This window comes from Stegodyphus dumicola, chromosome X1 (assembly GCF_044657685.1).
Source record: "Stegodyphus dumicola isolate Sdum_Otavi_A_Nest chromosome X1, ASM4465768v1".
NCBI classification, from domain to species: Eukaryota; Metazoa; Arthropoda; class Arachnida; order Araneae; family Eresidae; genus Stegodyphus; species Stegodyphus dumicola.
In genome coordinates this window covers 225,246,528-225,270,222 of record NC_140780.1, presented here as the reverse complement: position 1 = coordinate 225,270,222, position 23,695 = coordinate 225,246,528, and the positions used below count along the sequence as shown (strand labels likewise).

General features: G+C 33.6%; 1 protein-coding gene across 8 annotated transcripts in view; it reads left to right on the top strand.

Moving 5' to 3' along the window:
* LOC118191115 (carbonic anhydrase-related protein 10-like) overlaps positions 1–23,695 on the top strand; it is a 164,418-nt gene that overhangs the window by 52,129 nt on the left and 88,594 nt on the right. For all 8 annotated transcript variants that reach the window (XR_015038793.1, XR_015038792.1, XR_015038791.1 and 5 more), the window contains exon 2: positions 6,863–6,910. Coding sequence is in view for 4 of the 8 variants with exons in the window: in XM_035361907.2 (XP_035217798.2) it covers positions 6,863–6,910 (48 nt within the window). In the remaining 4 variants the exon portion in view is untranslated. The remainder of the gene's footprint in view (positions 1–6,862; positions 6,911–23,695) is intronic.

Here is a 23,695-nt window from a genome sequence, read left to right as displayed (position 1 = left end):
AACTACGCCGACCCGGCGGTTAAATAAAACAAGAAAGTACAACTAAAAATGAATAACAGGATGTATAACTAATGAAGTCACTATCTATGAGGCTCTATAATTGCAACTATCTTAACCGCGTTCTAAGATACAGCTGAGATTCAGCAAACTTTCGGATTGAGAAGTTGAAAGTTTCAACTAACTGCCGGAGTAGGCACACAGGCCGAAACGCGCGGTTCTTAAATTTCTACTAAGTAACCTTCACGCTCGTGAATCAAGAAAGGACACCTACAAACTCGTTTCCCTTCTATTTAACTCAAATTACTTCTGCTAAAAATTTGAATACTCTGCGCCTGGCATTGGCAATTCCAGGGAAAAGTAAAAACTTGACAGGAAAGATAGCTTAAACTTAAAATAAATGTTAGTTAAAATAAATATAAACCCTAGAAAGTGATTCAAGAAATTGTGTTAATATTAGATATAATGTTTTAAGTATGAACTTGGTTGTATGATGATTGTATTATCTGGCCTGCATGGTGGCCCATTGCCGTTTTATTTCAAATAATTACATAAGAATTGTTTCCAAGCGTTTTCACGATTAAGTAAATCTTGAATGTTTGAAGGAACAATCTCGAATATTGCACATTAAATGTTCATTAGCAGTATACATTGCGGAACATATAACGCTGTATTATGTAGTACTGTTCTACTGACGTTAACTAGAAAGTAAATTTGTGACAAGATTATGAAAGTGGTGTGAAATGAATCAATGGGAAACGCGTTTTCTTATTATAATCGTTTCTTGTAATTTACCCTGTTGTTGGAAGCAGCGAGATTAAAGTTTAATAAAGAATAGCGTGAAAGAAAACTTACAAAATTATCCTGGTGGCGCTGCACGTAAAGATACAAAAATCTTCTGCTGGGGGAAAAACATTTTATTACCAAAAAGAAAAATAAAAGAAATCAGCTATAGTTTTCGCAAATAAATGTAATGTTAATAGTTAAATTTAAACTGTTACCAAACGTGACAAATATGCAGGGAGTTTCAGAACTAGAGAAGCACATTTTACAAACTTTAAGGGCGAAGTAGAACACACCGAAACAAATACTTTTCACAATGGACGCAAGTTAAGTAGCTAACCCTTTCGCTTTCGGTGGTCTAACACTGAAACTACCTAGTCAGAATTTTACAGAATATAAGATGCTTTTCTTCCGCAAACACATTCATAAATACGTAGCATAGGACGTCATCTTTTGGACCGTAGCGAAAATTTCAGGATAAAATGCAGCATTTCATCAATATCAGCATTTTCTTGGTATGATGCCATTTGTAGAGTATCATGACTTTGATTTTTGCGTATTTTGTGCGATTAAAATTTCGATATCACTCGTGCAATGGCTGGTAAGTTATTTTCTCAGTGTTGGTGGCTTTTGTATGTTTTAACATTTTGTTGACACAACAATTACAAATTTTTCCATCTTGTTTTCGATGAGGAGCGAAGATTCTTGCGGTTGAAAGATTTTCGAATTCCTGTAGATTTCAGCGTTATACAGAGTCTAGAGGATTGATAGCACTGCTATAAAGTGAAAAAAGTAGATAAAATGTGCTAGAAAACACAAACATTTTGCTCCATTTGAGATCCAAGAGAAGAAACTGAGGATATGCCAATATATGGGCTTTGCGATGTGATTTATATAGTAAAAAAACTGAAACCAGTTGCACAAAATGACAGCTCACAGTTTGCAATGTTGGACGCTGCCTGAACGATTATAAGAACTGTTTTCTAATGTTATCAAAAATACATCAAAAGGTATAGTCCTACTGTTATTGGGGTGTGACAGCCATATTTTCTATAATAATTAAAAAACTGAATTGTTTTTATTAATGATTAACAATATATTATATTTGAAAAGTAAATATTTTTTTAAATGACAACTATTTTTTGAGGGGAACCAAAGTGTTACACTGTAGGGGGCCGCTTTCCTTTTCCTCTATACGCCGACTTTTCCAGCATGAAAAAATAAAAAGGTTTAAGGCTTGTGTAAATAAAACCGGTGATTATTTTCATACATGATCATTATTCTTTTCATGTTCGTTTTGTTTTTGCTGCTGCATTTTGTACTTTTTTTACGTATTTTTATGTGCGAATTTATATTTTTTTCATGTGTGCATTTACGTCTGCTTTTCTGTTGTGTATTTATATATGCTCTTCGGTACGTTTATATGTGCTCTCCGGCTTTGCTTCTCAATTGTTAACGTGTTGAATATTTATAATTGAGTGGAACTGGAATTCTCTCAAACCATATAAGAAACTGTTGGCCTACAGACTGTCGGTCTGATTTCCTTAGCTTTCTGTTAATAATTCCCTCAACTCTAGATTTAATTACATCGTGTGATATTCTCTGTTAAATCGTCAGATACATCGTCATTAGGGGCCCGAAATGGATTGGTATGAAAATGAAGATAAGGCAGTTATTGTCATCTAACTTTGAGTTACAGCGCCTGAACGTTTGATGTGCGACCATACATTTTAAGATGCCAACCAGGTTTTCTCCAAAAGTTCCCAGGACCTCAAAATCTGTTTCCATCAAATAAAAGCTAAATAAAAGCGGAAAGCAGAAGATTAAAATAAAAAATCCAAAAAGTTTAGAGCAAGAAAATAAATAATCAATAACGAAGCTAAAAATCAAGTACCTGCTTTGTTTTGTTTCCAACTGTATTCGTTGTAATTTGGAATTTTTTTTTCTAATTTCAGTTTAAGAATAACGTATTGTAAACAGATATTACATTTAATACGTTGTGTACAATCGCTGTAAATATTTGTCTTATTTTAAATTATTTATAACATACTGCAAAGAGGTACTGCATTGAATACGCGGTATACGAATCTTTTTTTTAAGTCTTACATATTTTTGAACGCTATATTGATGTTTGGTAGTTATATCATTTTAATCCTCTTATATAGAACGCCTTTTAAACATAAACTACTCTCAGATATGAAACTTATTTTATGTAATTAATCCATCTGCAATTAAACAAGCAACACTACAGGTGCACGCTATTGTCATTTATGCGTACATTTATAATTTAAAGAAGTTAGTATGCGAAACTTTATTTAGATTTCTGATACATTTTGGCCTCTCATGTAGTATATTCAAAGTGATTCGCTACTAGACCGGAAAACTTGCAGGGTGTGTAGGAGGTACAGAGACGACTCAGAATCACATAGGAATGCAGGATCGCAAATGTCGTAGTTGCGAGATAATGTGCAAAGAAGCCGGAAAAAAAAAAAAAAAAGAACAGAAGCAGAAACACATTAATAGGGCAGAAAACATTTTGTTGAAAGGTTGTTCTACAATAGGTGTTCGAAATTACGACCAGAAGTCCTCTGGCAGGCTGACAGCGGCGTCGCATGGAATTCCTTACGTTCTGGAAGATTCCTGGCATGTCACGTATCCTCCCGGTAGCTACAGTTCGAGCGACGAGGTTTTCAGATGAAGGAACGGGCGTCTCCTACACGAAACTCTTCATGTGATCCCAGAAGAAGAAGTCCATGCATGATAGGTCCGGTGATTTGGCAGACCAATGAACCGGGCCACCATAACCTACCCACCGCTGTCCAAAGGTTACGTCGAGGTGTCGGCGGAAGTCAGTCGTGTAATGTGGAGGAGCCTTGTCATGTTGGTACCACATGAAGCGGCGCAATGATGGAGGAACATGGTGCTGCGTCAAGAAGTTCGGGCATGATTTGTTGCAAGAAGATCAGGTAATCCCTACTGTCCTGGGCAGAAGGTGCGATCAATTAAAGTACTCTCCAAGAATGCATGCCCAAACATTGACCGAGAAACGCTCTTGAGCTGCACGTGGTTGCGTACGATGAGGGTTCTCCAAAGCCCATACATGGGCATTATTCTGATTGAAAGCTCCCTCACGTGTGAAGTATGCTTCATCCGTTAACAATACGGACGCAGTAAAAGCGCTGTCTGCATCACACTGTTGCAGAAACCTTGTAGCAAACCTCCTCCGGAGTGGATAATCCTGGTTCTAATAATTGGACGTGATGAAGATGGTATGCGCTCATTTAGTTTATTGCGAGTATCCTCCAGACAATGAATTGGGATAAATCCACTTGTTGGGATATCGCTCGAGTACTCGTACTTGGATTGTCCTCTGCCAGACGTAAGATCGGCTCCTCATTACCAGATGTCCTCGTCATTCGCTGTCGATTCATTGTAGCTCTCGTTCTGTTCACCATTGCGAACTCGTGTGATGTTGAGCACGCCTGTTGGGGTAATGTTCTTGGTACAACCGTCGAGCGGTGTTGCCTGTAGCAATCCGCTGCTCCATACACGATCAGCATGTCGTCCAGTTCATCGTTTAAATAGACGTTCATCCTACTACCTCGGGAAACGGATCGCAAATGACAACTTCCAGCAGGATCGCTGCTCAGCCCATCTGTTCAGCGCCATCTACCGCAAGACTGCCGAGAATCTTCCAAAACGTAAAGAATTCCATGCAGCGCAGCTGTCAGGCCTGCCTGACGACTTCTGATCGTAATTTCGAACACCTATTTTAGAACAACCTTTCAATAAATTGTTTTCTGTCCCATTAATGTGTTGCTGTTTTTGTTGCTTTTCCCCTTCTTCTTTACACCATAGCTTGTAACTACGGCATTTGCGACTCTGCATTCCTATATGATTCCGAGTCGTCTTTGTACTCTCTACACATCCGGCAAGTTTGTCGGTCTGGTAGCGATTCACCCTATAGGTATTATTATATACTATATTCGCGAGTATTATTATATATATAATATATTATTATATACTATATTCTGCAGTTTTTATTTTCGCAACCATTGATCTCAGACTACTTACAATTAAAAAAAATATTGTAAAATGCAAAACGTTCGATTGCTGTAAAACAAAAACCTATTGCAACCAAAAATGGAGACGCATAACTAAATGTTGTAGCACTCTTATATACAAAATTTGAATGTCCTGAGGCTTACTCGTTTCTGAGTTACGCGAGACACATACGTACGTACGTACAGACCTCATGAAAAACTCTTCTGAATCCGTTTTAAATCCATTTTATAATTCGTTTTGGGAAAAGGAGTCTTTTATTCTGACCGTACGTATAATTTTCACGCAAAAACATCGTTTAAATGGATTCGAGAGCGGTCAAAATGGATATTTTCTTTGAAATATGATACCCGAAATTTTTCGTCATTACACTTCTTCCTTTAATTAGTACAAAGATGCAAAAAGCCAGCCTTACTCACTCAAAGGCAGTTTGAAAGTTATAAATCTATGTAAACAAAGAAATAAAACAGCAAAATATGAAAACACGAGAATAAAAATAAAATAATGGTAAAATGGAAAAAATTAAACTAAAAACGATATTGGGTTATTTACATTGGAATTGCGAAAAATTATTGCTTAAGTAAATGTTAATGCCCCACAACAATGAATATCAATATCAGAAACTTACCTTTTTATATACATTTTTACTATTTTACTTTTGTTTTTACACATTTTTATAAATTTTAAAGTGTTTGTGGGTGAGGAAAGTTCACTTTATTGAAAACTTCTTTTTAACTTAAAGAAAAAAAAATTAAATATACAATGATACACATACAAATATATACATATATATGTGTATATATGTATGTGTATATGTATATATGTACTTTTATATGTGTATGTGTAATATATATAGGGAATAAAAACAAGATATGTACCTGAGCCTCAAGCTTTCAGTAACTTTGTTTATTATCCCATTTATTTATTTCCCTATTATCCTATGTGGACACTTTGTAAACGAAGAGGACTCAAGGCAAATAATGATGTCTTAAGTGAAAAGAATCTAGAAGGAAGGCGTTGAAAAATCAATTGTTTGAATTCGGTTGTGGCGTTGCATAATGTAGAAGAAGGGAAAGTTTCCAAGAAGACTCGTTACGGTATTCGTCGTGTAGCCCATTTGTTGAGGCCCAGGCAGTCTAAGTCCATTAGCCCTGTTCACATTCTTACCTTTAGAGAGCGATGCAATTACGCGCTGATGAAGACGATACCATTTGTTACGCATGGAAATGAGCCAAGCCAACAACAACAAAACAAAACACGAAAAAACAATAACTGCTGCCTGTGTATTGATTGCTTTGCTTTTTTTAGCTTCTCGGAGTCGGTGTTCCTTCGTTTAAAAAAATTTATCTCTCGAAACAATGTATGAATGCGTCTCTGAGCTATGATAAATTCTTTAGACTTGTTTGTACCTTGTAAATTCTTTTCTGAATATTCCTGTTTTCAAATTTAGTCAATATGCTTCTCTAGTTCTCTTTAGCGTCGAGGAACTCATTTCGGTTTTATTATCGGAATTTTAAAATTCTCTTAGAAGGGAGTTTTTGAAAGTAAATTCTCGAAATGAGCTCATAAAATACTGTCGCAGAAGAAATATTGTTATAGGAAACAGATTAGAATAGAAGAGGTTAAAATTTCCACAGTTACTTATTCAATAAGTTCCGTCTGTACAAATATTCATTTTCATCGACACTTTATGTAGTTTTAAGATTCTGTTACAGGGATAAGTTCTGCCTATTTGTTATTAGAAGTTGTTTGCTTACAAATCTTCCAATGAAAAAAAGAATACGATTTGATGAATACGATAGTGAAAAGTATACGATAGGGATAAAAGTACGATTTGGGAACATATTTTTAAAAATGCTATAGTATCATAACATCAAAGTAAATACAGACGAGAATCTCGCGAGACATTTAGTACAATGTGGTGGAAATATAAATTTAGAAAATGGGCGTAACATTGCATGCGAATGCATCATATTGTCGACTCATTTACAGTAAGGTAATAATGTGTTTCTCATCGCAGGTGTGGCAGGAAGTTGGGAGGAATGGTGGACCTATGATGGCATATCAGGTAAGTTAACTCTAATTTTCACTTTTTCTAATGTTGGTATTTTCTTCAGTTTCTGAATGTAAGAATATTGTAGCAATGAGTATGAATAACACTTTTTACCTAGCATATAAATAGGTATATCATTAAGTATTTCGCACAGTCCGTCGATTTTTGTCTAATATTCCCTACAATAGTTAAAAAGTATTAGATCGTCTAATATATATTTTAGGTATACAAAAAATGAATAATAACTTGATTATTAAACACGACGAGCTTTTACTGAAGCGTAGTAATTTAATAACATCACATCACAATTAAATGGACGATATTTAAAAAGTGGCATTTTGTCTTGTTGCTTTAAAAAGAATGTTACCTGTAAAATTTGCATAAATGTTATATCATATAATGTTTTTGAACAACTCTATAAAGAACTGTATTGTATTCCCACGTGTTTGGTCTCATGGCGTTATTGATTAGCATGCCCAGTAAATAGTGGAAGACCGTGGTTCAAAATCTGTCGAGAGAACAGTTAGGTGTTTTCATATTTTCTAGTCAGAAATGCCTAATGGTATATAAATTGACGCTTTAACTAAAATATAGTGTACTGTAATTCATCGTCACCTAGGTCTGAAAGATTGGATCTCGTGTCTCTTTCTGAAGACATCAGCTGAAATACACGACAACGCGCCAAATTAGGTCTTAAATGAGGTGCCTGATCAAAAACAGTGCGGTCGTCGGCAGAAATAGGGTCATCTTCTCACAACAAAGAGCGCAAAGTAAAATGGAAATTAACCAGATCAGGAAATCATGAAAGGATTCTAGGATTAGGAATATACTTAAACAAAATTTAAAGCTAAGTAATGGAAATTTTGATCATAATTTTAATGAGGAGTGTTTCACGTAGGATTAAAATTTCTTCCTACGGTAAATATGGAGTATAACAGTTAAAATGCCGCTAAAGTCTACATTAAGTATTCTCAAAATGCGTCCATGTCTCTCTCCGTCCCCTTTAATGTTTACGACGGCTTCTTGATTACTTATCATCAGAGAATAGAATATTTAGTTTAACATTCAAGCGCGTGTTTACTGTATCCGGGTAATTATAATGAAATTATAATGAAATAATGTACCTGTCTCCTATGTATATACCTGTATCAAATACCTATGTGAAATGTACCTATCTCATATTATGCTATAGTACGTGATACAATAAAATTTTTTTGACGGGCAGTAATCAAGTATAACGTTATTTTTAATCTTCCTGTCGCGTGTAAAACTATTTCGTGTTTTTTTCTAACCTGAGGCGAATGAAAAAGCATTTTTCGGCGAAATCTTACACTGTTAATAATAATTTATGGACATAAATAATTTACGTATGTAATCATGAATTTAATCTTAGTGAAAACACTAGCTGGTAGAAAGATTTATCATATTTCAAATTTACGTCGACTCCGAAGGATATAAATATTTGGCAATAATTTTCCTTTAAGATCTTTCCATTTTGTAAATTATTACTTCAAATCATGATAAATTATTAATTAATTTGCAATAAATAGTCTCATATAGAGTTCCTTGAGGAAAAAAAGTTTACTTTATTTGTTTGCCCATAATTCCGTAAGAGCTTCTTTTGGGAATCGTATTAAAAACAGAACCTTCACTTCAGTTATCAGCCAATAAGTTCATTTTAATCAAGCTGTTTCGCAAAGTTCTGGAAGATATTCCTTCCATTGAAAATTTCTTTTTTGTTCGCGAAGTTTTAGAATAGTACAAAAGACCCAATTTCCTATCACAATAAAAGAAGTGATATGACTTTGAATAGTTCTTTTCTTTGTTGAAATTCGTCTATGTCTCTGCATAATTTAAGTTTTATAATAAGACTATCATTTTAGTAAGTAAAACATGGAGCAGCTGTTCATTATTTTAAATAGACTTTCAGTCGGATTTATTTATTTGAAAAATGGTTCTAATACAAAATCGAAGTATGTTTCATTTTGCTGTTTGATTAAAGCCTTGAAACTTAATTTTCGAATCGATTTTTAAGATTTGGATCGAAAAACGACATGAAGAATTCTTCGAAAACTGTCTGCGAAAGAAATGGAGAAGGAAAGAGAAATGAGTTTTGTACGAAAGTAACAAGAGTGATTCTTAGAATTAATTGGTGATTTTCTAGATTCAGCTCACAGTTTGATGTTATGATCAAGTGTTTCTTGATGTTACGCTAGAAGAACAGTGGTCACAAGTGTAGGCAGCCATTGCTTGAACTCCATCTTTCTAACTTTTTCATGTTTTCCTAAATTGTTCTTTTGTGTTTTTCCCAGTCAGTAATTATTAAATCAATACGAATGAGTTCACAAAAAGGAGGATGAAGTAGAGTAAGAAATTTCTTAATCATTTTCGGGGGAAAGGGTCTGTTAGAGATTTAAAGTGCACACTGGGTTTCTATCAAATTAGTATGCTAAATGAATTAGTTGATCACTTATTCTCATAAGCCAAAGCAAACGAGAGCTATTTGCTTTATTCCTTTTAGTGGAGGACTTCTAAATAAAATAGGCTCGAATATGTTACGCTTAAGAAACTTTATGATCCCATTTCATTTCACACGAAATAGAAACCGGAAAGAACTACTAGTAATAAAGTATGCATTTTGCGACACAATGGTCCTAAAATTGTAAATATGAGTTATCATGTTATGTATCTTATAAGTACCTATCTATGATATGCTCTTATCTATGATTTGCTCCATTTTCCATCGAAGGTTTGCCTGACACCTATGAAGCATTTTATGTATCTTATACGTACATGCATGCATGCATACACATATTAATGTATTATTTCTATTATAGCAAAAAAGCATGTGGAGATATCCGTCTAAAAGTAGCAGTGCCTTCATAGAGGATATTTTAAGGGAAAAATTGATTTTAATCAGGTTATAATTGGAAGAAGCCACGAAACCTCCCTTGCAGACGGCCTGTTCTCTGGGATTTAAACCCAAGTCGAAGTAATAATGTTCAGCGAATTTACTACCCATCTCTCTCTATATATATTTTATATACATCAAACTGAAACATTTCATTAAAATCTATTAAAGCTGCCCAAAAATGCTGCGAAATCAACTTGAATAAATTAGGATTTTGTTTTTACATCAGCCAGGTGTAGTGTAGAAACATAAGGTATTTTTTGAAAGCAGGAAACTGAAGAAATGTGCAATGCCCTCACCGGGACTTGAACCACGGACCTCTTGAATACGCACCAAGTGTGCTGACCACTACACCACGAAGGCATGATAAGAAGGAGGGAGAAATAACTTATAGTAGAACAACTAGACATTTATCGGAGCAGGAAATTGGAAATTTCATTAATGCTTTCACTGGGATTCGAACTTCGAACCTGTTTGTCATGCAGGCTTTCAGTTACGCCCCGAATGCAGGCCGTGAGGAGAGAGAATTTCTTATGTCTCCTTTCATACTTAAAGTGTGACTGGAACTGAGGGGTAACCAGTTCTCAGATTCGGGTGATGATGAATTTATTATCTAAGACATTTTTAGACAGATGCCATTGTATAATCATTTAGAGTTCTTTCAAAGCCAAGAAACGTGAAGTTGTGCTCTAGCCGAGATACCAGCTCTGGACCTTCTAATTGCTAGTCAGACGTGTTTCTAATTATGCTACGAAGGAACGCAATGAATAAGGAGAAAATTCCTCATACAATGATGAGAGATTACCTAACATAAAGCAAGCAAGAATCTAACATGAACAAGAAAATTCCTTATACAATGATGAGAGAACTTAACATGAAGCAAGCAGACAAAGGGCAAAATGTTAAATTAACCATGAAAGCAAAAGAAAATTTAAACTTATAAGGTATTTTCATCTTCCTTTCTTGCGTGCCTTTGTGGCGTAGGTGGAAACATGTCTGACCCGTAATCGGAAGGTCCGGAATTCGAATCCGGGTAAAGCACTGCATATTTTTCATTTCTCCTGCATCGGTAAACCTTAATGACTTTAGGAACTTAAACGGAAATTCAAGTGAACTGATAATTCTTTTAGCAATTTTTGGAGCATCCAAGAGAATTATCAATACCCATTGAGACTTCTCTCGGCTACTCCTTGAAAAAGAGGAAAAGAATTATCAACTAATTTTCATTTAATTTTCCTTCGTTTTCAACATTAATTTCTGACTTTGTTGTTTGCTCTCTTCACGCTGGGTAACCTTCCATCACTGATTGGCGAAAATTTCAATATATGTATATATATATATATAAACAAGAAATAAAAACAAGAAATATATATATATGTAATAATAAAATTCCATAGTCAAGAATACACTTAAATTTCTAACTGTATGTTCTTTTCATTTTTAATGGCGACGTTCTCTTATTTGAAAGCACGTGGAATTAAATCCACAGCTCCGTAGTCAAGTTGTTTTTCCCACCATTTCTACACGTACAGTTATAGAATGTTCTGGAAATATTTAAAGCGAACTGGATTGGCTGACGAGGCTGACGTCATTTCTTGGAAGCTCTGCCTTTCCAGAGGCTATAAAAGGACTCGCAAAGGAATATCGGGGGCTTTTTCTTAAATGTCACGATGCAGTAAACTTCATACAAAAAGTTATTAGTAATTCTTCTTATTTACTCCGGATATCTGATTTTGTAACTGCTATTTCTCCTGAATAATAATAAATGGATCCTGTTTTTTTTTAAAAAACTTATCGTCTGATAATTTAAGCTACGACTAAAGCTGGTACATCACACACACACACACACACACACACACACACACATATATATATATATATTTATTTACACATTTAGAGTTTCCATAACATTAAGGACACCCTTTAGGTCTGTGGTTTTTATCATAGTCGATATGCTTCTAGGCATGGAGTCAACAAATTGCCGATAGCGTTCCTGAAGTCCTATTAGTCTATGCTATGGTCATAGTAATATAGATAAATAGATAGATATATATATAGATAGATGTACTAAATGTGCATAAACGCATGCACAGGTACATTTAATAAAAGCAGAATGTATTTATTTCCTCATTCAGACCGCAAAATGTTCTCAGTAGGTAAAAATTGATCAACTAGACAGCAGCTTATGAATAATTAAAATCGAATTTAAAAAAAAATTTTGAGAAATTTCTTTTACCTCAAATTTCATAGATATCAAGCAAATGATTACTTGATTAATTAGCGCAACAAAAATATTCTGTATCATCACTGAATTGAAAATTGTTATTTTACTGTTCTTATTGTTTTGGATTTTAAATCCATAATAATATTTATATAAAAATATCAAATCAATTCTTTTTTTTCCCTTTAGAAACCTCTTTTTCTGTGTTCATGTTGAATAAATTAAGTAATGAATTTTAAAATATGGCAAACATTTAAGTTGGGGGAAGGTTATGAAAATTTAATATAATGATAATTATAAATTTGAATACTGGTGAAAGTTTTGAATTATTTTGAAAGTTTTCAAACATAAAAAACATAAAATGTGACTAATGATGAAATAATTTGGCTATTGGTACAGGAAATAATATAAAAACTATGATTTTGAATATTATATGAATATATATTGAATATAAAAATATTAATGATTTATGAATTTGAATACTTAATGAAATTAAATGTAAGTCACGTGTTTAAAAATGAATATAAAAATATGTAATTTGAAATTGGCGATTAATATTACAGCTATGTAAATGAATAATATCATGCAAAGAATAAGTTATAATGTTTGGAGTAATGAACTTATAGAGGTCAGAGGCCTATTTTTGTCTCTGAATGAATTATTCATTTTACCTCACATACGAAAAGGCTACCATGAATAAGAATGAATATGATACATTTCTGTAGAATTATTTTTTATGGAATATTTTAATGCAATTTTCAGAGGGCCAGTTAATCTTACGCAAAGAACGGAGGTCTTTTCAAGCAACTTCTTGAGAAATCCTAAACGTTTAGTGAAATAACATATCAATCAATTAAGATGCACCCAGATTTTGTATTAAGATGTTAGTTTTAGAAAACTGTGGAAACTTCAGTTATTCTAAAATGTGGAACTGAAAGGAAAGTGAAATATAAATGAGAATGAAACTGTAATTTTAAGAGGATATTATAGGATATATAATGTTGAAAAGAAGGTTAAAAATCTGAAAATTAAAATGCTATAAATTTTTGTGATTAATTATACTGTACCGAAATAAGTAACGGTTAAGTAAACGTTTTTATATTTGTGTTATTGTTTGATGGAAATGAGAAAAGTTTGTAAATCTTCCCTGGAGTATCCTCATAATTATGATCAACTTCGCAAACATAATGAGTTTTTCAGATTGAACTGAAGATTCAAATTTTAATAGGACTCTGAGAATTGTGTTTATTTTTTAAAAAATAAAATGCTCAAAATTTAAATTCTACATTTTTAGAAATTTTTATTTAGTATAAATCGTCGAGTTTTTATTTTCTGTTAGACAATATTTCTCTGCACTTACTAACCCTTTATCCTAAAAAAGGCTTTTGTGTCTCCAACAATTTTCGCTTTGAAGAATAGGGGCTACGTAAGGAAAAAAATATATAAAATAAAATTCTACCTTCATTTTGGAATAGCACTTTAAGTTTCCTTATTGCTACTGAATATTTTTCTTTGAGTTGTAAATCCAATAACATGCTTATAATAAATTTTTTGAGCTGTGTCGTTTCAAAATTAATTCACACGATTCCCATATAATGCTCATGACGCCTGTACTCACACTTTCTGCTCATACTTACACTTTCTGCCAATAATAATATTAAAATTCGAAAATCAGACACCTTTACTAACCAATCGAAATAGAACCGTAATTCCCAGAGCATTCATACTGGAATATACTCATTTCTTTTCTCCTTCTCTGTCCTGCCCATCTCTTTATTTCTTCAAATGCGTTATAAAAATTTGACAGTCCCATGGATAATTGTTAAAAATTGGGAGCATGTATTACTTCAGTCTAGCTGTATTTGTGAAGAATTTTTTTTGCCGCTCCAGCCTGGGTAGAGGTTAGTGACGACTGCAGTATCGAAGAGCCTGGGTTCCAATCCCGGAGAAGGTATAGATCAGGGGTGGCCAAAGTGCGGCTCGCGAGCCTAATATGGCTCTCGCAAGCAATTTGTGCGGCTAGGGGATATAAAATATATGTATGAAATATGGTAAACTAAAACTATTCAGTGTCCAAAAAGAAGTAATTAATTAGTTTAGACTCTTTTTACAACGTTAGCAAGGATTTCGTTCTATTTAAAACCTCATCCACTACTTCTATAATGGTGTAAATAAACTTGTGGCTTTTAGAAAATCTAAATGCGGCTCTCGAACATTCCTGAATTCAAACGTGCGGCTCTTACTGACATGAAGTTTGGCCAACCCTGGTATAGATGTTTGTAAATGTAGGGTACTCTAAATATGCGGCGAGCCGAAAGCCCTCTCAAGAGGTTGGTTGTTGGTTGGCAGACAGTCCCCCCCAGGGACTCCATCAAAATCTGGGGCTGAAACTGAGCAAAGTCGTACTGTCACACATATGGTGCTCAAAGCTCTTTACCAATGACAGATGCAATCTTGCCCCCCCCCTTGTCACGATGAATTTGGGGGGCTTGTTCTGATATCAAGGACCTGATCTGATATTACTGTCGATCGAGTGGAATAAGCCAGAATCAAAACAAACAACAGAATTTTTTTTTTCAAAAATAAACGGCCCTGATTGCTGTTAGTCTTCACTTAAGCTGTCATATCTATGTCTATGTCCGCTGTGTAACTTTCTATTATTTATGTATAACTAATCCCGATCCACTAATTATTGATAGTGGTACCTAATATATCTCAATTTGCTTTCTTCTTCTGTTTGCTTTTATGTAGTCAATATCTGCTACTATGCAGTTAATGACTGAAAAACGGGAAGCAGTATAGTCTTCATGATGCAATGTAATAGTAGTCAGAGTCTGTTATAGGCAAAAAGATAGTTGCTCCTAATTAATTCTTAATCTCTTAGATTTGCGAACTGTGGGATACTTTCTTTTTCTAAACGAGAAATCTCACATTAAGATGAAGCATTCTGGGAGCAATTCAAAAAATGTGAAGTGGGAATAAAAGACTATTTCAATAACTGAATTCAAATTGGGAATCTAGAAATTCAGTGAGCATTCCAAAAAAATTTAGTATTAGGAAGATTATGTGAAGTATGCAAAATAATGAAAATTTTTTATTGAAATCTAAAGATTTTACGAATTCAGATCTAAAAGATAGGTAATCGACAGAAAAGCTATGTTTGCAGAAGCAAATTTTAAATAAAACTTGTTAATTGTAAATAACTACATTAAGAAGAATGTATAAAAAGCACATTAGCACTGAATGTAATCAGGTAACTGACTTAAAAAAATTGTAGATATTTAGCTCTTACGAAGAATACCAACATGAAGAGACACGTATCGATTGAGAAATCATTTCAACGATACTTCTGCAGATACTTAGAAGACTTCACATTCATAAATTCAGGATTAGAGTACGCAAATGATAAACCAGAGTGATAGTCATCTTATTCGTCAGAACATTAAATACTCTTACAACCACTCTGTAGTCCTTCAGATGACAGCTGATAACTATCAACAGTTAGCCAACTACTCATTACACGATTTACAGTCATATTGCGGAAATGAGGTTGCGTAATCTTCTTCAGCGAATGACTGGTTCCAGCTTATCGTTGACTGTTCTTACGGAGGTGTGGATCTCATGCAATTATGAGTTGTGGAATTGTATCAGGTCAACAATAGTGATGACTTTGTAAGGTTATTATTTAAAGCTAACCTGTTTTTATGATTTGGATCTGTACCTTACCTTTCTCTCTCCTCACCAGAATGCAGATGAGTTAGCTAGTTTTAAACTGCGGTTTTTTGGATTTTAAAACAGAGCAATAGGCCTTTGCGTGCAAGCTAAGTTTACTTCTTGCCCGCTCTGATAGTTGTAATTATTCACCCTTGCGTTATATCATTTGCCAACACCTTGATTTTGACGGTCCGATCATAATTACTGAGCCAACTTAAAGTAAAACCTCATCACCTCTGTTTAGTCTTTGAGGACTGTTTCACGTTTAACTCGAATTTGACTGTTCCGTTTAGTTACATCATTATGAGCTGTGGCTCATATTGTTAACACAAGAAAATGCATTTATGTTCTGAATTCTGTTTAAATAAAAATTTTGTTTAAACCTTTCCAAGACTTTGTAGTTATTACAAATATAGTTAAAATTCGCTTAACATCTGTTAGACTAATTATCAGTTCTCGATCAAGCAAAGCCCCATAACTTCCCTTTTATTTATACTCTGATAATGCCCAGATATGCATATAAAGGTAAAATGGCGAATATAAAAATCCAAACAGTTATGACAAATGAAATCAGCCTGGAGTAAACCCGTTATCTTCTGCGGTGATATGATATTCGATGTAGTGTTCATTACTGGTAGTTTAACAGCTAGCAACTGTGTTGAAGAGATCTTGGAATTCATAAAACGTTAATTCATTAATTTTCTACACAACAGCTTTGTTTTATCTGAACACAACTTCTTACAAAACATCTTACGGGAATGTCAGCGAGAAACCAACATGCATTTTTGGTTCTCAAAATCCTAGATACTCCTGCTCCTTTCCTGACAGAAAGTACTATTTAGGGCAGAGGAGTTTGTTTGGAAATCAGTGGGCCGCATACGATAAATGAGGTCATAATTTATGACCCTTGCTAAAGTAAAAAAAAAAAAATTGATTTTAAAATTATGACCATTGAACTCCTTATAAGTAAAAGCATATATATAATATATATATATACACATACACACATACACACCTTGATAATCCCCTTTCAGCTTTGTTTATTTTACCTTTGTGTCTTAAAAAATAGTATAATAATACACTGATTTTTAAAAGTTATGAAACAAATTAAAACAAATCACGATAAATTGGCTAAAATTAGTTCGGAATCCTTGGAATATGCATATGTTACAAATAAAGGCAAGCTGAATCAAATGGTATTATTCAAAGAGCGATCCTGCTTTCGCTGTATATAAACGTGACACAGCTAAAAACCAGTTGCTTAGGAATTAACCGGTATTGAATAAACGGCAACACATTAAGTAATTTCGAGACAGCCCAAGTGTAAAAATGAGTTCGATGAGTCATTTGCAAGCAGAATTGCATTATAGAGCAATATGCCGATTAAAAGGATGTCAACGATAGTCTGTCGTTACAAGATGGTTTAATGTCGACCTTTCCGTGGTAAGCGTTCCAGTTATGGAATCAGGCTCTAACAACTGGTTTAGCGCATCGAAAGCCTAACGAAGGCCAAGAATTACCACTTCTGCAAATGAACAGTATTTGCTAAGTAGTGCGCTTTGCAACAAGGCTGTTATTCCCTCTCAACTTAGATCCGCGCTTGCGAAACCCTTGCCACTGGAGGGAACGATTGAATTGCAAAAGTGTTCATGTAAACTGCATTGAAAATAAGTACACTTCTATTTTGTTCACTGATGAGTCGCGCTTTGCTTTAGACATTATTCTTGCAGTATTTACATATGGAAAAAGCAAACACTCCGTATCTTCCTTCTAACGTGCGGAAAAGGGAAGCGTATACAGAAGGTGATATTCTTGTATGGAGAGGAGTATATTTAGCTGGACGCATAGACCTGTTTGCGCTGCCACATGGAACTCGGAAAAGCTTATTGGCTATTCCATTTAGACTATAGTTTCTTCTTCAAGAAATTGTTGCACGAAGCGAGTAGTGTGATAGCGGACATTGTTGGTTTGCAAAATGAAGGTATAGCCACTTGCAGCACTGTGCGGGAGAATAGTAGAATCAAGAATGTCGCCTGTGCACCCTTGAGCATTAATCCAAATAGGCATGGATGAAAATTTCTCGGGAGGCGTGCTTCTGGCCTCAAATCCCTTTCCTTTCCCTAGATGGTCGTACAACTGGTTTACGTAATGAATGATCACTGCTACCCATGTAGATCATTGAAAACTTTATAAACAACGTGAGACATCGCTGTCAGGCCTGTGTTGCTTTACTGGTTCATATTCAGTTTTGATAATTTTTGTTTTGTATTTAATTTTTATGTCCAAATTTAGGAGATTTTATGTTACTGTTGCTATCACAAAATGTAAATACTCTGTGTAACATTTTCTTGTGTTTTCGAGTTACAGGTCATATAATAAATATTTTCATCAAGTTCCGTCCGCTTGAGTTATCAGCAGTTTTCCATTGTCGCTTAGCATTTGGAAATCGGTGTAGTAAAATAAATCGTTCTGAACTCCACCACATGAGATTTATTCTCTGTAAAATGATTCTTATTTAACGCTCATGATACTTTTACCATGTGTCATGAGCTTACATAACTGCTTAAAGGCAGATTCATTTCTGCTTATAAACTGTTGTAATTAGTAATTATTGGCTCAAACTTTCGAAATTTTAAAATTCAGACTCAAATTATAAAATTCATAAAGAAATGAATTCAGAGAGGAGGTAGATTATGAAAAGATTTGGTCTGCTTTCTTACATTAAAAAAAAAAAAAAAAAAAAAAAAAAAAAAACTATAGTTTATCATAATCTTTTCATTTCTTTCCTTTATTTTACACCTTTTCTTGCTTTGAATTTTACGCTTTCTCTTGCTTTACTTTACTGTCCTTTTTCCTTCAAGGTCCATCAATCAAGAGGAGAAAATAAGATTACAGTTTTATTCATTTATTTATTTTGGTAGCTGTAGTTGATTCAGAATTAATGAATTTAAAAACTTCTTGGATTTCCTTTGCCTTTATGCGTATTATGTAATAGGCAGGAGAGGTATATTGCCTAGATATAATGATGGACTTGCAAATAGAAGTGGCCTTAGATTCATGTAATTTTATTACTCAATAATACAATTCTTTAAACACATAATCTGATTAATATTTCTATATGGGCGCAATATGCACTCTACAAATCTTTGAAAGCTTACATCTAAAGACAGTGGATGATAAACAGAAACTAGCCGCAACGTGTTAGCAATATCCAAGCAAGTGAGGAGGCGACTATGCTTTCAGAAGAAACGTGGGAGAGTCAAAAGGTTTCAGTTCTTTAACTGAAAGCAGAATACGTTGTGACTTGAAAGAATATGTAAGAAAGCATAATGCAGATTAATTTTGAAATGACTTAGTTTAGTTTAATATATTATAAATAGTTACTAATGTTAGGACAGAAAGAGGAATTATCCAAATTAAAATAGCAAATGAAAGAGAATATTGCTAAATTAAAGTTAATAATTTGTTTTCATATTTTATTTCTTACATATAAATATGCATATATATATATATCCTTTATATGCAGTATATAAGCAGTTTGTGTGTATGTAGTCCTTACATTTGGTCTGCCTACAAAATTGTTTGCAAAGCTAAAGTATAATAAAAATGCGATATTTTACGCCAGAAAACTTCACTGATGGATCCTCGGACGGACAGAAGTTGGCCCTACGACAAAATTAATTGTCATCTACATGTACGGCTTAACAATAATTTTACATTACATTGTGAAAAAAAGATTTCCCCACATTTAATAGTTCATCACTTTTTACCCCAGATTCTGCGCAATTTCAGTGAAGAAATAAAAATTTTCTAATGAGAAAAGAAATTTCAGAACTTCTACAGCCGATATCAACAAAGAAACCTATAGAGTTTTATTTTCTAGTGTTTAAATCTTTCTTTCAGACATAGCGTGATGCGCACTCAAACGTAGCCTGCCTATGACATTAATATGCCAAAACGGAGACCCTCATTCTGATGAGAATAGGAAAGCAAAATAAAGCGAGAACAATGCCTTATTTACTTACAGACAGAAATCAAGTAGCTTAAGACCTTCACTAAAGAGAGTGGACATGTTATTGAAGGCGGACTGCTTTTCTATAGCCCACTCCGCGTTTTACAAAAAACGTCTGCCAGGATTCTCTGCTGACCACGCTTAAGCCAAACACCTTTTTGACCAGTATTTCTCATTCGTAAACAAGAAGTGTATAACTGTTATTTTTAATTGATTTTAAGATTTTTCAGTTTTACTTAGCCCTAAGATTTAGCATGAAGAAAAGTATCTCGTTTTATTTAAATATTTAGTTATTCATTTAAGAAATCTTACAAAAATTGCTGTGCCCCAACATTTAAAATTTTACAATTTCACAGATGTGAAATTCCTAAAGGTCTGTTTTTTAAAATAGGTTTAGATGTTACACGGAAAGCTTTGGATTTAAGAAACGAGCTTTAATTAAACTCTTCACATAAGGGATAAGAAAGTATAAAATATGTAGAGGAAGTAATGTTAGAGCTATCTCTGGAATGGCTAATTATGTATGATAAGTACTGTTTTCAGCATAGTTTTGATAAGCAAATCATCTCCAAGCATACGATAATTTCAATCTTCTGGGTCGAATTAGGCTTTTATTTCAGGTTAATGACCATAAATACATGGGAGAATAATATAAAGGTGCTTATTTAATGAATCACGAAAGTTTGCGTGTCAATACCAAAAGTTCTCATCGGCTGCCTTCTCATCAAGTTTAGGGGCAGTTCGATTGGAACCAGAGAGCTAATTCCTTTCGATAAAGGTATGGAATGAGTACCTTGATGCTTCTTTCGTTTGTATAGAATCCGGAATCTTCTCCCATTGTACTATTTGCGCAGCCAGTATTCCTGTATAGATATCATACGTATCTGTAATAAAAATATCTGTTTGCACGTAGGCAGCTAACTCAAAATTTTATATATTCGAAGGTATTTAATTTTAGGTATTTTTTTATTATCTTATCCAAACATTACTTAATTTTAGGTATTTTATTATTTTATCTAAGCAGAAAGGTGTGGTGTATTTAATTATGGCAAAGCTATCTGCCTAAGGGGAGGAATGCCTTCGTGGAGGACTTTCTAAGGGAAACTGACTCGTATACACGTTATACATGGGGAAAACCACGAAAACACCCATACAGCCATCCCGTTTGCGGGATTCGAACTTCGGACCGAACTGGTGCTCAGCGACTTTATTGCTCTGGTGCGGCTTTATTTATTATAGCCGCTGGTGGGCTCCTCTAAGCAGAAAGAATTTTTAGGCAGAATAGAAAGTAGGAACTGCATTTGATAGTGAACTGTTTTATATTTTATTCAGGACTATTCATAGAATGGGTTGACCTTATATTTATTGATTGCTATTTATATCAGTTGTTGAAAGACAGCATTTTATCTGTGCCCTTTGAGAATGCTGTGTAACTTAATAATTAAAAATTATCTTATTTAAGTGAAATTGCGCCTAGAATTAAAACCTGATAGCAGTTTATCTGATATGTCTCGGAAGTTTAGTTTTCCAATCCGAATTACTTTATACTAACCAAATTGTAGATTTCATTCCGGGATTAGATTAAGAGAAGCGGAAAATATAAAATTGCAAAAGCTGTCCAACAGCTATCTGTGATGCAATTTTTAGACCAAATCAAGAAGTATTCTATTTCATGTTATTCAATTTCATTTTTAAAACTATTTCCTAAAACTAACTAACTATACATGACCAATTATTTAGTTATCGGAAGTCTCGAGTTTTCGAAAACCGTGAGCAACTCATTAACTTTTAATATCTGAATCCAAATGCTTCCACGTATAAGAAAGATTATGCCGAACACTGCACCCGCTGAAAAGTTTGGACTAAGCCTCCATTTACGACTCTGACAAGCTAAAAATTTATTGCAAGTCAGAATTTTGCAACTAACCTCTTCATCCAAATAAATACTTTATTTTTTTTTATTTTTTGAAAGAAACGTTAAAAATTTATTATTATTCCTATTTTTTCTCATACATGTTTCTTAAGACTTTGAATTCTTCTAAAAGTAGCGTACTTTAAGTAAGAAAAATATTAAATTGCAAAACTTTCTTTCTCTCCCCCCATGTGTATAATACATTTACAACGTGTAAGAAGTCCTAACGGCTATTTAAAACATTTTATTATGACAAAGAAACATTTGAAAAGGAAGTACACGTAGACTAAAAATCTTTTAGATTTGTTTTAAAACGTAATTAAATCAATTTTGTAAATATAATTCTCTAATCATAATGTAATGTATTTATTAACAGCATTGTTCAGTAAATTCAAAAATACGCATAAAATAGATGGTTTGATTAAATAGTGATAAATGCTGAATATTTTTCTGATCTAAGTTTATAAAGAACTATTCTAATTGATTAAAATACATCAGCAACAACTTCATAAATTAATGCTAATAAATGTTCTTTGTAAGATTTATTTAATTAAAAAATTAAGTTTACTTTAATTCTTTTTGTTTTTCTCTCGTACTTTCTGTTTTCTTTTGTTTAATTAAAAATTAATTTACGTTAATTCTTTTTGTAAAGTTGTAGTTTTTCTTTTTGTTTAAGAGTAACGATTGTAATAAGCATTTAGCACTATTTTCTGTGACTCCCGATCCATATTTGATTTTAATAAAAGTAAAACGTTTAAGAAGGACATTTTTAAGTTTATTTTATGTAACAAGTTATCTGGAAATAGAAATTCCTTAATTTTTTAGAGAGGAATATTTTCAGTTGACGGATGAATTTGCACTTGAATTTGAAAAACATAACTACTGCTGTATTTTGACGAGACACGGTGTTGCTCCAGTAAATCTGCAAAAATAGGAGACGATTAGTTTTTGAGCTCTGAATTCCGCTGAACAAGCAACAGCAAGGAAGCGAGTGGTATTCGAAACTGCTATAGAAATGTATGCCTTCAGAAATGTCGCTGCTCCAAATAAACCGTTTGTAACTATTTCGGAGTTCAGCTCTGTTCTGACGATCATCAGTCAGCTTTATAGCAACACACAAAAAATGCAAAAACTAAATCCAAGTAAAATAATGTTTAACCATTTAAGTTATGCAAACTGAAAGTTACTGTAGGCTATATAAAGATTGCATTACAATAAATATACAAAGTTAAAAATTTTCACTTCAATGAAAAGGTGCTCAAAGTTTCCTAGTTTAGGTAAATTATCCAGTACTGTACTGTTTCTTCTCTTACGGGTTGCAGTATCGTGGTAAAAAAACTGCATCTTTTTTCATTCCAGTGATTCCTTTTGCTACTTTGTCCTACATTGCCCGTGTTCATATGGTTGCTAAAATTAGTAAATGTCACAAAAGAAATTTTCGCTAATTTGAACAGCGTTTGCATAATTTATTTACTATATCCAACGTCTGCAAGTTCAACGAACTCTACTCTGAAACTGCACCTGCTCACTAGAGTTGAAATTCTGATAATCTGCATGTCTTAACCTAGACAGTTCTACTTTGCCGATTGACGAAATTCAAACTGCGTTTTCATGTCTCGAGAGCGCGACTTAGGATATATATCAGATTTATATATAGCATTGTTCTAATATAGGTATTTTGACACAAAATTGAACTTTTTCTGAAATGGCATGTCAATTTTCCCCATATTATGCCTAAATATTAAATTTTGTAAAATTTGGTACGAAATTTACGAAGAAATTAATTTTAGCGATTTTTTTTTCAGTTTGTGCCAAGTATAGTTTACTTGGCGAGCTTCTTAATTTATAACAACCTATTTTCCATTCCCTTTTACTTCTTTGTACGAAGTAGAAAGGAAGTATTGTAATCGCGAAAATTTTTCAGGTATCATATTTCAACGAAAATATCCATTTTGACCGCTATCGAATGCAATTTAACGATGTTTTTGCATGACATCTGTACGTAAGAACAGAATAAAAGACTATTTTTC